Below are 16,844 nucleotides of genomic sequence, written 5' to 3' on the forward strand. Positions count from 1 at the left end.
CTTACTGTCTTTAGAACCTTGCCTAGTCCATTTAATTTCTCCCTTTCCTCTTCTTGGTTTTAATTTTTATGAGTATCTTTTGTTTTACATTATCTTCATTTCCAGTACCCTTCTTTCCTTCCTTCCCTGGAGCCATTCTTTATAAGAAATATTACACTAAGAAGAGGAAAAGGGAAAAATGATTCTGTAAAACTAACCAAAATATTGACTCACTCTCACAAATATTAAATGTCCTGCATCCATAGTCTTCCCTATCTGTTGCAGGTAATTTTAATAAATTTTCACCTTGAGATACCTTGAATCATTATTTCATCTTAGGAAACTCTTTCATATCATCATAAGTGCTGTGGGTTTTATTTTCCCCATTTTAGAGGGGAGGAAATTGAAATTAATTAGAGAAATTAAATGATGTGTCCCCAGTCACAGATCTAATTAAATATTGTAGGTAGGATTTGAACATAGTTCTTGATACCAACTCCAGGGTATTATCTACTATGTCACTCTACTTTTCAAAACCTGTTCTTTCACATAATAACAGTTAAACTACTGATGAAATAATCCAATTTTATTGAATGCGCTGGTACTTTGTCTAATGAATTAAAATCAGAATTTATTGAGGTAGCCCATGAAATAAACAAAGCCCAGAAAAGTCCAACTAAATCCTATTTTTGACTTTTCCACTAACTTATTTCATCTTTCTAGAGACTTAGTTTTCCTAACCTTAAAATGGGTCCAATAGTTTTTCTTTTTTAGCATCATGCTAAGAATTCTCTGCGCATTTAACATTTGCATATCTCTTGAAGATAAGAAAATAGACAAGAAAGCATGTGGAAAGAGTCAGCAATTTATGTAAATAAAGAAAAGGAAAACAGTAATTTGGAATTTGGGTCATTTCTGCAGTTAATCAGACATTTCAGGATTCTGTTATAGCGTGAGATGCTAAAGGTGGAAGTGGGGGTGGTGATTAAAGATCTGAGCATTCTGCCGTCATTCTTTTCCTTTCAAGTCTTCCTTTTCCACCCCTCAGAAAGTAGAATTGAAAAAAAAAAGTTAGTCAGCAACTCCAAGTTAACCACAGCTCTAAGACGAAAAAAGGCTAGTGGAAGGAAATACGGGCAGAGATTGCTTTACAACCACTATAAAAGGAGCAGGTACCATCAAGGATACAATACACAGACACAGACACATACACATATACCAGCCAGGTGCTTCAAATACTAGATTGGCCAGCAGAGGAAAATCACTATGGCTTTCCAGAAGGGTACAAGGATGGTGAGTATTGTAATTTTTTTTCTCATAGTCAGTAAAGATGAATTCTATGGGATAAAGTTTGATAAAAACTTTTCTCTTCATTAAAAGAGGTAACAGATTTTGCTTTGCCATTTGATAGCTCATTTGGAAAATGAGTAGTATAATTGTATGACCCTGTCCTCCCCTATGGCTATTATAAGGAGAGTGCTTTAAAAAATTCACAGCCTTATAGAAAAATGAATTATTTCTAGATTGTTGTGATTACTATTATTGGGTTATTGTTAGGGAGAGAAAAAAAAAGGATAGCTATTAGGTGAGATATTATGAGAAGGGTACTGCCTCAGAGTAAAAAAAAAAACAAACCTATATTTGAATCTAATTCCATCCTTTCAGCCGTGATACTGAATAATTTGACTTAACTGAATCTGTTTCATCATCTCTAAAAGAGAAAGCCAATACTTGTACTAGTCACTTTGGATATTGAGAGAATCACAGGAAATACTGTTAAGGAAGAGGATTTTGCAAAATGTTCAATTTGAAAATGATTAATTTTTATTACTCATGGTCAATTGTCCCAGTTCAATGCCAGGGGTGATAGGATATACAATTCTGTGGCTTTGGGCTATGGAATAAGAAAAATAATGCATACTTCTGTAGGATTTTAAGGCTAGAAAGATACTTTTCTAAAAATGACTCTATAAGGAAAGTGGTATATTATTATGCTCATTTAGTAAAGGAGAAAACAAACTGATTTCTTGCTTTTGCTCATGTGATAAGTGATTTTAAACCTAGTTGCCCTCACTTTAAATTTAGCTCTCAGAAAAGGAGTTACACATGATTTTGCTTCACTTTTGCACCTAACCAAAGTAATTTGGACCTAAAATTCATATCTGATTGGATATAAGGTAAACATGAAACTTCAGAGAGAAGAGGATATAAGCATGGACCAAAGACTTGAGATTCTTCAATATTGCACTTTGGACAGCTCCTCTAGGAGGAAGATTGTGATAGGTGGTGGGGATGCTCTAATATTTTCTTATTGCCCTTGGTGGAATAGTAGGACATTAGTGCAACTGAAAGTGAAATCCTCAATGATGGAAGGGCTCTTCTATTAGGTAGAATCTCTGGGAATTCCTTCATCCTATCTTCCTCCATATGCCTCAGAGTTAGTTTGACGGTTTATATTGGACACGGTATATTAGGGAGAGCACTTGATTCAGTGACAGGAGACGCATTTAAGCCCTAGCTTGATACTTTCAAATTGGATGACCATGTGCAAACTACTTACAATCTGTCTCAGTTTTCTCATCTGTAAGATGGGCAAAATAGGTTTGCCACTTTCTTTACAGAATGGTTGTGAGGAAAAAAGTGCTTTATAAAATTTAAGGCACTTTATAATGTGCTTTCCAAGCATTATCTGATTGGATTAATAGGCCTGAGAGGTAGGTAGTAAACATAATTCTCCCCATATACCCCTGCTATTTTATAGCTGAGTAAATTAACTCTCAGAGACACAATATGACTTGAGTAAAGTCATATTCCTAGGAAATGACTTGGGATTGAAACCAAAAAACAAATTGAAATTTCTATAATCCAAGACCTTGGTCTTTGGAGTGGGTTGCTACCCTGGGAAGGAGAAAATACTAGAATAGCATGGCAGCATGAACTATGACTATATTTAATGTTGCATTGTTGTTGAGCCATTTCAGTCATGTCCAACCCTATGTAGTCCCATTTGGGGTTTTCTTGGCAAAGATACTGGAGTAGTTTGCCATTTCTTTCTGCAATTCATTTTACAGAGAAGGAAACTGAGGCAAACAGGAGTAAGTGATTTGCCCAGAATCACATAGCTAATAAGCATCTAAGGCTACATTTGAACTCAGATGTTCCTGACCCCAGAACCAATATTGTGCTACTTAGCTGCCCTTAGTTAATGCTAGTAGTGGTATATATGATGTCTTTCTATTTTTGTAGATTTCTTTTGTGGAATGTTTTTTTTAAAATAGTTTATATCTTGTAGAAAAAAAGAACAATACTTATATTAAAAATAACTAGGAGGGGCAAGAAGGATAATGCTTTTGAATTTAAATACATTGTATGGAAAACATCGGAAAATCTGTTGGACAAATTTGTCTTCTGTGACTCATACTATTCAAGTTTGGCTGTTAGCTAGAAGTATTGCCAGTACTAGAGACAACAAAATATGGTTAGGAAAAGAAGTCCTATTGGCAAACTTTGCAAAGATAGTCCAAGATAATTCCCATAAAGAAATCCATTGCTATCTATTTCCTCTATAAAGTGTTTAACTAGTAGACTGTGAGGTTCCTGAGATTAGGGACTGTTTTTTGTCTGTACTTTTGGCATCTGACACAGTGCCTGGCACATAGTAGGTGAAGAATGAAATTGAATTATTGCATGGCTTAACAGAGAAATACCTCGATTCTTCTTTTCTGGAAGGTCAAAGCTCTGAGTCTTTATGAAATAAGATCTTGTTATAACCCATTAATATCTAGGTTAAAATATTGCCTCACACATCAGCTTTGAGAACCTGAACAAGTCATTTAACTTTCTGAGCCTCAATTTTGTGGATCACTATTTTATACATCACACTTGGATAACAGCATGCAACTCATAGGATTGAGTGAGAATTATGTCAGGTAATCTATGTAGAGAACTTTACAAACCTTAAAGTATTATATAAATGTAAGCTATGTAAACATATCATGCTTCATTTGCATAATGGAGATAAATATCCAGCCCTAAGTTTCATGGACGGTAAAAGGATCATCTCTATTTATAAAATACTTTGAGTTCTTCAGAAGATAAATAATTACCTCACCTCAATTTATATAAACCACCAATCTTTAGTTGTGGATTCAGGGCTTCTGGGTAGAAAATGTTAGAGTAAATTTCAAACCTTGTCTAGTCTCTGAGTAAGAAATCACACATGTAACTTAGGTTGATGCTATTCTATTATACATGATTATATACAGTTGTTCAAAATTCCACAGTCAGAAATCATCTAGAGTTCAGTTTCCAAATACTGAGAGATATCATATTGGTAATAATAATTACAGTGAATGGACAGAGCACTCCACTCACTGTACATCAGGAGCTCTGATTCTGTTCTTTACCTTATAGCTTAGGAGCTGTGTTCTCTGTAGTTCAAGCAAGCTCGTGGAAAGGAAACTAGTAGGAAGGTGGATGAGAATACATATGCTCAATTCCAGTTGGTCCAGCCATTCCATAACTCTGAGCTCTAATTTCCTCTCTGTAAAATGGTATAATAATATTCATCTTATTCTCTTCACAGTGCTGATGTGAATACTCATTAGAATATATCTTTTTATTATGAATTGTTTTATTATTTGCTCTTGTATCTCTATTGCCTGTTACATAACAGGTGCTTAATAAATGCATTCCGATTGATTGATCAAAAGAGAAATTACTTGTGAAAAGCCTAACATACTCTACAAGTATATGATATTATTATTAATTATAATTGTTATTAATTATTAATAGTATTTTTCACAAAAGCTTTTCATCTCATCATTCTGTTGAGGTGACTCTATACATTCAAAAGCTATAATTAACATTTATATACCATTTTAAGATTTACCAATACTTTATAAACATCATCCCATTTGATCTTCATGACAGTCCTATAAACTAGACACAATTATTATTTCCATTTTAAAGATAAGGGGACTCAGACTCAGACAAGTTAGGTGACATGTCCAAAGTTGTATATCTATTAAGTATCTGAGGTAAGATTAGAACCTAGTCTTGATTCCAAATCCATCACAAAGACATTGAAATTGGAAATATTGAGGGAAGCAGGGATTTAAGAAGAACATAGAATTTTAGATCTGAAAGAGACCTGATACATAATCTCGTCTAATCCCTTCATTTTATAGATGAGGAAACTGAAACCCAGAGAAATTAAATGACTCATGATTGCATAGATAAAGTCAGGATTGGAATAAACTTTTTCTTAACTCCAAATCTAATAACTTTCCACTACTCTGAGATTCATTCATTAATTTTCCCATCTATCTACCCATCTAATATTTATTGAGACCTTCTACATTTAAAGCAATTGCCAGGTGATTGATGAATGGAAAGACAATATATGCTATAGGAATTCAAAGAAAGTACAATGACTTCTCTCTGGGGTTATCATGGCATCTGAATCTTGAAAAATAGAATTTTTATAGGTTGAGATGGGATGTGGAAGACAGCAAAAGAAAGAGGTGAGACAATACACAAAGAATGTATAAAGATGACAAATAGACTAGTTTGTCTGGAGTGGTCTAGTGGAAGACCAATGTTAAAACATTAGTAGGGGTTAGATAGTAGAAAAACAATAACTGTAGGCGATAATTTTGGATTTTTCTCTTTGCATCATAACTTGGTAGTCGCTTAAATAGAAGAAAGAATTGTTATTTCCATTTTATTAAGCTCTACTCCTTAAACTTGAGCATGCTGAATTTTTTGAGAGGGAGACAGAACCTATAACCAAGAATACCCTTCTTTCTCTTTCAGTTTGAATTACTGCTGCTGGTAGTGCTGGGGTTTATTCACCTTGGGAACGTGGGAGCTTGGAAAATTACAAAAAGAGGAACAAATTCCCAGAAGGATGATAATTGTCCCTCATTGGAGAGCAACAGCATCATGGTTGACATCCGCATTATCAACCATCAACAAGGCATCCGCTTTGCACACACCTTCCAGAACCGCTCCATCTCTCCTTGGGATTACAAGTAAGGATTACAAGCACTTCTTCATAAAAGTAAACTCATGAACTTTTTAAATGAGCTCATATTCTCCTTACTGCTTTGGATGAGAATGGCATGGTGTGTCACAGAGCAATGTAAATGATTAAGGATTTGTAAAATGGGAAAAGGCTTACAGAATTAAGTTTAGGTTTAAAAGTGACTTAATTCAAAATCTGGTGACAATCTTCAGTTCTATTAAAAGGTGGAGAACAACTCATCTTCACTGAACATAGCATCGTAGTAGGAAATGACATCGATCAAATATAAGGGAAAACCACCAGTAACGACACAAACTGGAATGGAATTGAAGGAGATTTCCTTGAGAGGAAAGAGCACTAAATTTAGACTTAGAAAAATATGTATTTGAATTTTTTATCTGTTCCTTATTACCTGTATGACTTAGGACACAATAATGGTCTCTTTGCCTCTTTTATAAAATGAAAGGATTGAACTTAGATAACCTCTAAAATGCCTTCCCCCCTAAATCTAATTCATAGGCAGTCTGAATTGCTAGGACTGTTAAGATTATCCAATTTAACTTTTTCATTTGCCAGATGAAGACATTAAGATTTAGGAGGTATAAGTAATAATAATAATAATAAGTTCTCTAAAGTAATACAATTAGTAAGTTTTAAAATCTGGGACTCAAACAAAGATCTTGGGTCTTTCAATTTTCTATTCCAGGGGACTGTCTACTGAATCACATGGCCTTACTGCAGGATAAATGACTCCTGTTGTGGGGTGGTGTACCATTCTGCCTGGAGACCAGAAGACTAGAAAAGTCCCTTCTTAGGTCTCAGATTCCCAATTTGTAAAATGAGAAATCTCAGTTCGGGGAAGTTAAATAATTTGTGTAACATAAGATGGTTGTAGAAAGAATTAAAGTCTGAATTTGAATCTAGGTCTCTTAACTCCACAATCAGTGTTTTTTCTACTGTAGTGGCTTGTGTGCTGCTGTCACATAAGTATACATACAGCAAAGATGGGGAAATATAGGTGATGTGAAATATCAATAAATTTTTTAATTCAACAAACAAAAATATAATAATAGGCAGGATATATGAGAGATTCTCTACTAATGCCCTTTTCTGCTGATATAAATAATTGCATTCTGTTTCACTATCTATGTGTCTCTTGGAGGTTGAATTAGGAAACCTGGAGGACTGAAAGAAATCCATGTGAAAGTATGTGTGGGGGGATTGGACATGTGATCTACCAGCTTTTAGAAAGCTGCATTGCTTTTTGATAGTAAGCACTGCTCTTGCTCTCCCACTGGGAGCAGCCCCGAAAGAGGCAGCCAGGTCAGAGAGAAGTCAGAACTATGTTTGTGAGAACACCATGCCCTGTGGCATCTTGTTAAGGGAGAGGTGCCAGGTCTCAGAGACCTTGAGGTTGCTAGTTTCTCTTGTAATTAATATCATTAAATTCCATGTTCTTTTGTGGGCTGGAGCCCACAATCAGCAGAAAGCCATAAAGATGAGTGCTTGGGAAACCTATGGGTAATGCCGAACTTTTAGGTAGTCCTTCCTATCCCAGACATTAACCACCTTTCCCTTCTGCTTCTCTTGGAACTAATCTTTTTGTGTATTTCTTCCACAGCATCACCAAAGACCCCAACAGATTTCCCTCAGAGATTGCAGAGGCCAGGTGCAGGTATTCAGGATGTGTGAATGCTGAGGGACAAGAAGAAAATGGGAAAAATTCAGTTCCCATCCAGCAAGAATTCTTGGTTCTCCGCAGAGAGCCAGCACAGAGCTGCTCCCCTTCCTTCCGCCTAGAGAAGATATTAGTAACTGTGGGCTGTACCTGTGTTACCCCGATCACCCGCTCTATTGCTTGAGATCTGCCCCCTTTTAGGTTGGGGAAGCTGGGAAGGCTAAGGAGAAACACCTTCCTCCCAACGAGTGGCCCCATTAAGCACACAGCTCTCAGCCCCTTTCATACCCAAATTAACTTTAATCCTTAAGACATTCAATCTGACCTGGGAATAATTCTGAAAACTCTCTTCTATGTAGTAGAATATCATTTGGGGGCTCCCCAGGGAGCATTACTTAATTCAGTAATATTCTAGTATTATATTTAAGTTTACTTAGAATACCATGTTGTTAAATGCTGGTTAACACTTTGAAAATGAGTGAAAGTTGTTACTGAGATCTTAGACTCTATTCCTTTATTCTGGAAATCACCTCCCCTTCATGTTGTAATCCCTTTTCATGCTTGTTTCTTTGGCTTTATTTATAATGATATGATATGCCCCATTGCCTCATTTTTGAGTAAAGATAAAGCACAAAAATTCAGTCAGTGGGTAAGAGAAAACAGAAGTATATTATTCTATTTTAAATGTGTTTAAAGATATTTGCTGTTTGTTTATGTTTTTAAAGAAATTGTCCATATATTTATGATTCAAAGCTTATAAATATATATGTATACATATTTCAGAAGTAAAATATGTCAAGAGATAAATGAAGAATTAATATAATAAAATATTATTACTTAACATATTTGAAGTGTTTATTTCTGATTAAGAGTATAAACTTACAGGATAAAAGAATCAAAGTTCTGTACAAATTCCATCATTTCATAAAATGACCATACATCTCTATGAAGGAGCAACTATTAAGTCCATTTTACAGAAAGAAGATCATTTTACAGAATAAAGTCCAGAGGTCATATAAAAGAAGGAAATAAGCATTTATTAAATGCTTAGATTCCAGGGACTTTGCAAAATGCTTTTCAAATATAATCTCATTTGATTCTCACATCACTCCTAGGAGATAACTGGTATTATCCCAATTTTATATTTGAGGAACTGAGATGAACAGGCTAAATGACTTGCTTAATGTCAAATAGATAGTAAATATATAAGGTCAGATTTGAACTTCAGGCCTAACAATCTAACCATTGTAATATATAGAAGCTATTATTTTTTTACAGTTGAGGAAACTGAGCCAGGTAAAGGTTAAATGACTTGCTCAGTGTCTGAGGCTGGATTTAAATTCCAGTCTTTTTGACTCCACATCTAACACTCTATCTACTTAGTGACCTTTAAATGTCACTCTCCCTGGTATTCTGACTACACTGAGAGACTTTTTATGGAAAACAAAAGATTTCTTATTTTAAAAAATTGATATCTTTTGTTTTCCCAGTGAATTCCTTCCTCCTCTTCATCTCCCTCCATTCTTAATGAAAGTTAAAAGAACAAAAAAAGAAAAAAAAAACTCTCTCTCTCTCTCTCTCTCTCTCTCTATATATATATATATATATATGTATATATATATATATAATGATCTATCATCTCTCTCTCTCTCTCTATTTATCTAAACTAATATATCAAAAAAAAGTCTGACAACATATGTAGTATTCCAAATCCACAGTTCCTTACCTCTGTAGTAAAGGGAAGATGCTTTTTGTATTTCCTTTTTGGGATCAAACTGTAGAGCAGTGATTTAGAAAGCTCATTTAAGTATCTTAAAATGTTCCAGTGATTTGAAGGGGTATCAGGAAACGAGATAAAGAAAGGAAATCTCACAACCTCACAAAGGCTGACCCTTGCTGAAATTATAGTGTCCCCACTGTACTTTTTCCATCATTAGGCACATGCAATTCATATACCTGTCACAAGGTGGCAATGTGTCTTCAAATCCTCAGACTCCCTTGTCCACTTCTAGTTGCTTGTATTAAAAATTCATTAAATTTTCTTACAAAAAAAACCCAACCTATGTTTCTGCAGTAGTAAATTTCAGAATTTCAGGTACAACAGGAAAAATAGAATCCAAATCCACTGTGACTTTTCAGATTCTCAGATTTCTTGATTGCTCTTCTGACTTTCTAATGGGGTTAGAGCACAAAATCATCAGTCATCTAAGGCAGTTTGCTGAATTCGACAGGAAAAGTCTTTCCTTCTAACTAGGCTTTGGATCTTTACACAGAAACTCCAATTTCAGATTACAAGAATCTCCTAAATAATACACCAGACAAATGCTTAAGTGGTTTTAGCTTGAAGACTTCGGTTTTCACATCACTTCCCAAGACATCATTTCATTTTTGTTAATCAATCAGACAAACATTTATAAAGTACTTACTGTGTGCCAGGCATTATGCTAAGGGTTGAGGATTCAAAGAAAGGCAAAAACATGATTTTTGCCTTCAGGAGCTTATATTCTAATGGGGAAGAAGATATGCAAATAATTATGAACATTATCTATTTATCTTTCTTTCTATCTATATACACACATATATTTATATACATACAACTATGTATGTGTATGTATGTGATTGTAAAGGGAAGGTCATCTTAGAGGACAGAAAGTAGCAGTGTGTGTGTCAGGAAAAGCCTCTTTAATTAGCATTTGAATTGTCTTTTTAAAAAATAATAGCTTTTTATTTTCAAAATATATGCAAACACAGTTTTCAATATTTACCCTTGCAAAACCTTGTGTTCTAATTTTTCTCCCTTTCTTCCACCTTCTTCCCTAGATAGCAAGTAATCCAATATATGTTAAATATGTACAATTCTTCCATACATATTTCCACATTTATCATGCTACACAAGAAAAATCAGATCAAAAAAGAAAAAAATGAGTAAAAAAACAAAAAACGGACAACCACAAAAAGGTGAAAAAAAAACTATCCATATTCAGTCCCAACAATTCGCTTTCTGAATACAGATGGTTCTCTCCATCACAAGTCTATTGGAATTAGCTTGAATCAACTTATTGTTGAAAAGAACCACTTTCATCAGAACTGGTTATCACTGTGTACATTGGTCTCTTGTTTCTACTAATTTCATTTAGCATCAGTTCATGTAAATCTCTCCAGACTTTTCTGAAATCATCCTGCTGATCATTTCTTATAGAAAAAGAATATTCCATAACATTCATATTCTATAACTTATTCAATCATTCCCCAACTGATGGGCATCCACTCAGTTTCCAGTTCTTTAATACAATAAAAAGGGCTGCCATAAACATTTTTGCACATGTGGGTTTCCTTTCCTTCCTTTATGATCTCTTTGAGGCAAAGTTCAATGGAAACACTATTGGATCAAAGGGTGTGCATAGTTTGATAGCACTTTGGGCACAATTCCAAAATGCTCTCTAGAATGGTTGGATCTATTCACACAACTCCACCAACAATGTATAAGTATCCCAGTTTTCCCACATCCCCTCCAACATTTATCATCATCTTTTCCTGCCATTTTAGCCAATCTGAGAGGTGTGTGGTGATATTTCAGAGTTGTCTCAATTTGCATTTCTCTGATCAATAGTGATTTAGGGCATTTTTTATATGACTAGAAATGATTTTCATTTCTTCATCTGAAAATTGTCTGTTTAACTGAGTCTTTAAGGAAGCCAGAGAAGTCAAGAGATAGACCTTTTTAAGCTAAAATCTTTAACTGTTCTTAGTTTGATTGAGGCAATCATTCATTCAATGATGAAGTTGTCCTCTTCATGTTGACTTTGGAGTGAAAGGATGATTTTTTTGAACACTATGGAGGATCAATTAGGGACATACTTCACCCCATAAGACTGAAAGCCACAAACTCATGGCTTCAGAGAGAAAAAGAGAGAGAAGAGAGGGAGGGGAAAAGGGAGAGACAAAGAGACAGACAGACAGAAAGAGACAGAGAGAGAGAAAGAGACACAGAGAGAAACAGAGACAGAGAGAGACAGACAGAGACAGGAAAAGACAGAGACAGAGAAAGATATTGAGAGAACCAGAGACAGAGACAAAGAAACACAGAGAGAGACAGAGAGATAGAGATAAATATAGATACAGTAACAGAAAGAAACAGACAGATTAAAGTTGATTGAGTGTAGTCAGTGGAAGCAGAAATGTAAAATTGACTCATTTTTTAGGAACTTTTGCCAGTCCCAAAGAGGCATGGATATTTGCCTTTCAGTTGATTGAATTAATAATGTAACAGTGACTATCTGGTCCCTACTGTCTGTAGTACTAGTGTACTGCATTTCAGTCCATCTCCATAATTCTCCAACACCTTTAAAAGGGATTGAGAGGTTTACATTTCTATTATTGGCTCGAGCTCCCAGAGAATATATGTCAATTTTAGAATATCCCCAGAGTTTATTTTCATTTGACTATCTAACAGTAAGATTAAACTTTACTTCAAAAGTATATGAAAAACAAACATATAAACATTTGGGAAAATCATAATCTTCCTTTAAATCCCATTAGTCTCTGGGGAAGAGAAGGGATTAAATTCACAATTTAACTCAGTTCCAATGTACGTATGTAATGATCCAATTACATTCCAAGTCCAAAGTCCATACTGGGCTCTCATTCTCCTTAGGCCTTCCTTGTTTGGCTGTCAACATATCTAGCCTGGAATTCTTCATCCAAGGTCACCATGACTGGAATTCCCTGGTCCAGATTTCACTGCATGTGCCTAGAATTGAAAAGAATAGATGAAACAAGCAAAAGCCCTAATTCCAACTCTTAGATCAGCAGGATCAAAAGGGGAATGAGGGAAGAATCCCTTTCCTTCATTCAGTTTAGTACATGACATTCATAATGTTAGGTGAACAAGAGACTTTTATTTCTATGTAACTGGAAAGTGACAGAAAAGCTATCCCAGGCTGGTCTTTTCAGAGACACAGTCTTTTGCAGCCATTTAGTCATTGGAAAGAGGTGACTTCCACCCATAGGGGATTGCAAGTTATCTCCCCGAAGCAAGTCTCTGTTGTTTCCCATATTGGTGTCTTTATTTTAGGTTATTTTAACATGCCCAAAGCCCAATTATAAATTAAATTGAACAAATTATGAGGGCAGGTAAAGGTCAGGGCATGAGATCACTAGCCCCTGTGGCCTAAATTGAACCCTGACTGGCTACTGAGATTAGTATATTTTAGATTAAATACAAAATTAATATAAAATAATTAAGGGACGAAGTGCACTAAAAGTTGAGGAGATCAAGAAATTTTCTTGTACTTTCTTCAAAATGTGGTCATTTCTATGCTCTTTGACAGGGGAAGAAGGCTCCCATTTTCACAATTATTGGCTCATGGCTCTAGTCCCATAACTCCAGGTATAATACAATTTTGGCACCCTTCTAAGGATTCTCCCCAGCAAGGGGTGTTGCTTATTAGCTATTTTACATTCTCACTCCCACTGTACATTGTAGCACTTTCCATTATTCTCTCTCATTTAGAGCAACTCTCTTACTCTTAACCTTCCTGCTTCTGCTACTATAACTGTTACAATTGCCTGATAGCCTGCTGCTCTAGTGCTTGGGAAGAAAATAGGAGCTGCCTTTTGAGAGATCACAAAGCTTTTTCCCAAAGGAAAGAAAAGGAATCGGCATGTCTAGGGAGGCATTGAGCTTTTCTCAATATGCACATTCCCCAACGTGAGCCTCCAGAGATCTCAAGGAATCATACTTGTGTTCCAAAGCCAATAGGAAGAAAATCCCCAATGGAGTGGGGATTGCTCTTCAATATATCTATGGAGTTCTGGATTAGTAGCTAATTAAAAGACCTTTTCTCTCTTCTGGCCTCCAGTTTCATATCTCCAATTTCTCCTTGTACATTTTCTATAGATGTCCTATAGATATCTTAAACTTAACATATCCCAAACTGAACTTACTTTTTCCCCTCCAAGACTTCCCTCATTCCTAACTTTCTTTAGTTGTCAGGGGACTACCATCATACTTCTAGTCAGGATTATAACAACCTATGTATTAATCTTACCTCCTTTTTCTTTATATCCAATCTTTTGCGAATTCCTGCTATTTCTTTTTTTAATAGCATTTTATTTCTTTGATTGTCATTCATTCATTGATATCATTCATACCATTATTAACATTCATTTTTATAAAATTTTGATTTTCAAATATTTCTTTTCCCCCTCTTTCTAAAATGATAAACAATTTAAAATAGGCTATGTATATGCAGCCATGTAAAACATAATTCCATATTAGTCATGTGTGAAACAAGTCCTACTATTTCTAATCTTGTAATATTTCTTGTATATGTTCCCTTCCCTTCCCAGATATTGCCACTACCCTGATGGAGATCCTTATCCTTTTTTTTTAAAATTGAAGTTTTTTATTTTCAAAACATAGCCAAGGACAATTTTTTCAACAGTGACCCTTGAAAAACCTTGTGTTCCAATTTCTACCCCCTCATTCCCTCCCCCTGTCTGAAGCCCTTATCCTTTACACCTAGACTATTGCAATAATCTTATAATTTTTTCATTAATTTTTTTGTCAAGCAATTGGGGTTAAGTGACTTGCACAGGGTCACACAGATAGGAAGTGTTAAATATCTTATGTCTCATTTGAGCTCAGGTCCTCTGACTTCAGGGCTGGTGCTCTACCTATTACACCATCTAACTGCTTCTTGCAATAGTCTTATGCTTGATTTTCTTGCCTCAGGTCTCTTTCCATTCTAGGCCACTTTTCCTTTTCAGTCAAATTAATCTTCTTAAAGTTTGTCTGGCTATATCATCTCCCCTATTAAAAAAACAAATAAACAAATTCTAGTGGTTCCCTATTACCTCTAGGATCAAATGTAAAATACTGTTTGGTTTTTAAAATCTTTCATAACCTGCCTCCCCTATTTTTCTAGCTTCTTGCATCTTCCTCCCTGCCATGAACTCTATGATTCAGTGACACTGATTTCTTACTGTTTTCGCACATTTTAATTTCTTTAGGCAGTTTTACTAACTATCCTGCATTTCTGGAAGTAAAGAAGGCCCTTGACACAAAGAGTTCAGTAGTAGACTCATATTCCAAAGCAATCAATATATACAAACATATATATATTTCTATATATGCACAAACAAATGGATAGAAGCTCTTTATATGGTTGTAAAAAACAGGAGGTCAGCATGGGGGGAGGAGAAGACAAGTTGTCCATCAATTGATGAATGGTCCAACAAATCATGAGAGACAAATGTAATAGATGTTATTGTGTCATTAAAAAAGGATGAAGGGGATAGTTTCAGAAAATCTGGGAGAATTTGAATGGACTTATACAGAGGAAGCAGGAAAGCAATTTATACTATAACTGTAAAACAGTCAATAGACTGTGATCCCACAGGCACAACGAGCATCAGTGAGTAGAAGACAAATTTTAGTTCAATAAAAAGAAAAACTTACAATCAGATCTATCCACAGATGGAATGGGATACCTCAGATGGGTAGGTGAGGGACTTGAGAGAAGGAAAGAATTTAAAACCAATTTTTTAAGATAGTTAAAAATAAATAAATAAATAATAATTTTGAAGATTTTAAGTATATAATAAATTGTACACAATATTTAAAAATTGTTCTACTTGTCCATGTTTCTTTTTTAATGTTCTTCTGTTTCAATAGACTGTCTTTTAACTCATTATAGCTACAACCCTACAATAACTCATTAATGCTCTTCCTATCTTAATTTTAAAATATGCTGGTAGGAAGACAAACAATAAGATATTAATTATGTGAAATCATGCAAATCATATTTCTATATTAGTTATTTTGCAAAAAAAGTATGTGCTTGGTATATAATAGGAGCTTAATAAAAGCTCATTGAATTTTTGCAGTCCTTTCTGAAGTTCTTGGTTAATGAAGTGATAGATATCATAGGTTTTGAAGACCCTGACTATGCCATCAATACATTCATAACTATTCTTCTCAGGAAGATCATTTCTCATTGTGTACTATATGAATGTATGAAGAGCCCTGGTTTTCAAGTATTTGGTTCCAAATTTCCTACCTTCTGCCCCCATGAGGCAGTCCTCCAGGTGACTTTAATCAAAATACATTTCTTCAAAATAAAGGTTTGGAAACAAAAACTGGAATCAAAAGGTTAAACAAAACAAAATGAAAGAATAAAACTGTTAAACATGTAACCATTTATGTTTGCTAAATCTTCAGTCGATATGTTGCCTCAAGCCATTTGAGAAATCATTTAGTCAGGCTGGATATAGTTAGCAACTCTCATCTCTATCAAGGTGAGATTTTAACCTTTTAAGAAAAGCAGTGTTTTTAAAAATTAAGATGGTCACTGTAAGGATGTAGTTGTTATAAGTTAAAAGTCTGTTGTCCCACAGACACAACTAGCATTAATGAGTAGTAGACAGGTTTCAGCTCAATCTAAAGAAAAACTTCCAATTACAACTATCTACAGATGCAATGGGTTACTTCAGGTAGTTGTTCAAAGAAGTCTGGATAAAATTTCTAGGGTCATGGAATTATAGATTTAGAGCGGGAAGGAATGCTAGAGTCAAGTCAACAAGCATTTATTAAGCATCTACTATGTGACAGGCACTGTGTATTCTGGGAATTCAATGAGAACAACAAAAAATCCCCAACAAAATAGTCCCTGATCTCAATGATATCAGTCTCAATCCCGGAAGAAAACAATATGCAAGTAACTCCATGTAAATAAGATCTATGTAGGATAAATTGGAGATAATATAGGGAAGATATGAATGTTAAGGAGAGGCTTCTTATAGAAGGCAGGATTTTCTCTGGGACTTGAAGAAAGTCAGAGAATTCATCAGTCAGATACAAGAAAGGTGAATATACTCACCATGGAGGAAACAGAAAAAATGCCTGGAGTTGGGATATGTGTGAGGAGCAATCAGAGAGGCTAGTGTTACTAGATGGCAGAGTATGTGGAGGAAAATAAGGTATAAGAAGATTGGAAAGGTAGGAAGGGGGCAGTTTATGGTCTTAAAAAGTCTTGGAGATAATAGGGAGTGGGGGGAATTTATGAATTCTAAGCTGTTTTCTGATTCAACCCCTTTATTTTTACAGATGAAGAAACAGACCCAAAGTTTATGTGACATGTCCAAAGTTACCCAGAT

The 16,844-nt window shown here is 35.0% G+C and overlaps 1 protein-coding gene across 1 annotated transcript; it reads left to right on the forward strand.

Annotated features, from left to right (window-relative positions):
* Nucleotides 1-1,185: 1,185 nt before the first annotated feature.
* IL17F (interleukin 17F) lies at nucleotides 1,186-8,442 on the forward strand. Its single transcript, XM_003769160.3, has 3 exons — nucleotides 1,186-1,272; nucleotides 5,797-6,014; nucleotides 7,629-8,442. Exons 1-3 carry the CDS (start codon nucleotides 1,246-1,248, stop codon nucleotides 7,867-7,869), a joined length of 486 nt encoding a protein of 161 aa, XP_003769208.1. The 5' UTR covers nucleotides 1,186-1,245; the 3' UTR covers nucleotides 7,870-8,442.
* Nucleotides 8,443-16,844: the final 8,402 nt, after the last annotated feature.

The sequence above is a fragment of the Sarcophilus harrisii genome, chromosome 4, assembly GCF_902635505.1.
Source record: "Sarcophilus harrisii chromosome 4, mSarHar1.11, whole genome shotgun sequence".
NCBI lineage: Eukaryota > Metazoa > Chordata > Mammalia > Dasyuromorphia > Dasyuridae > Sarcophilus > Sarcophilus harrisii.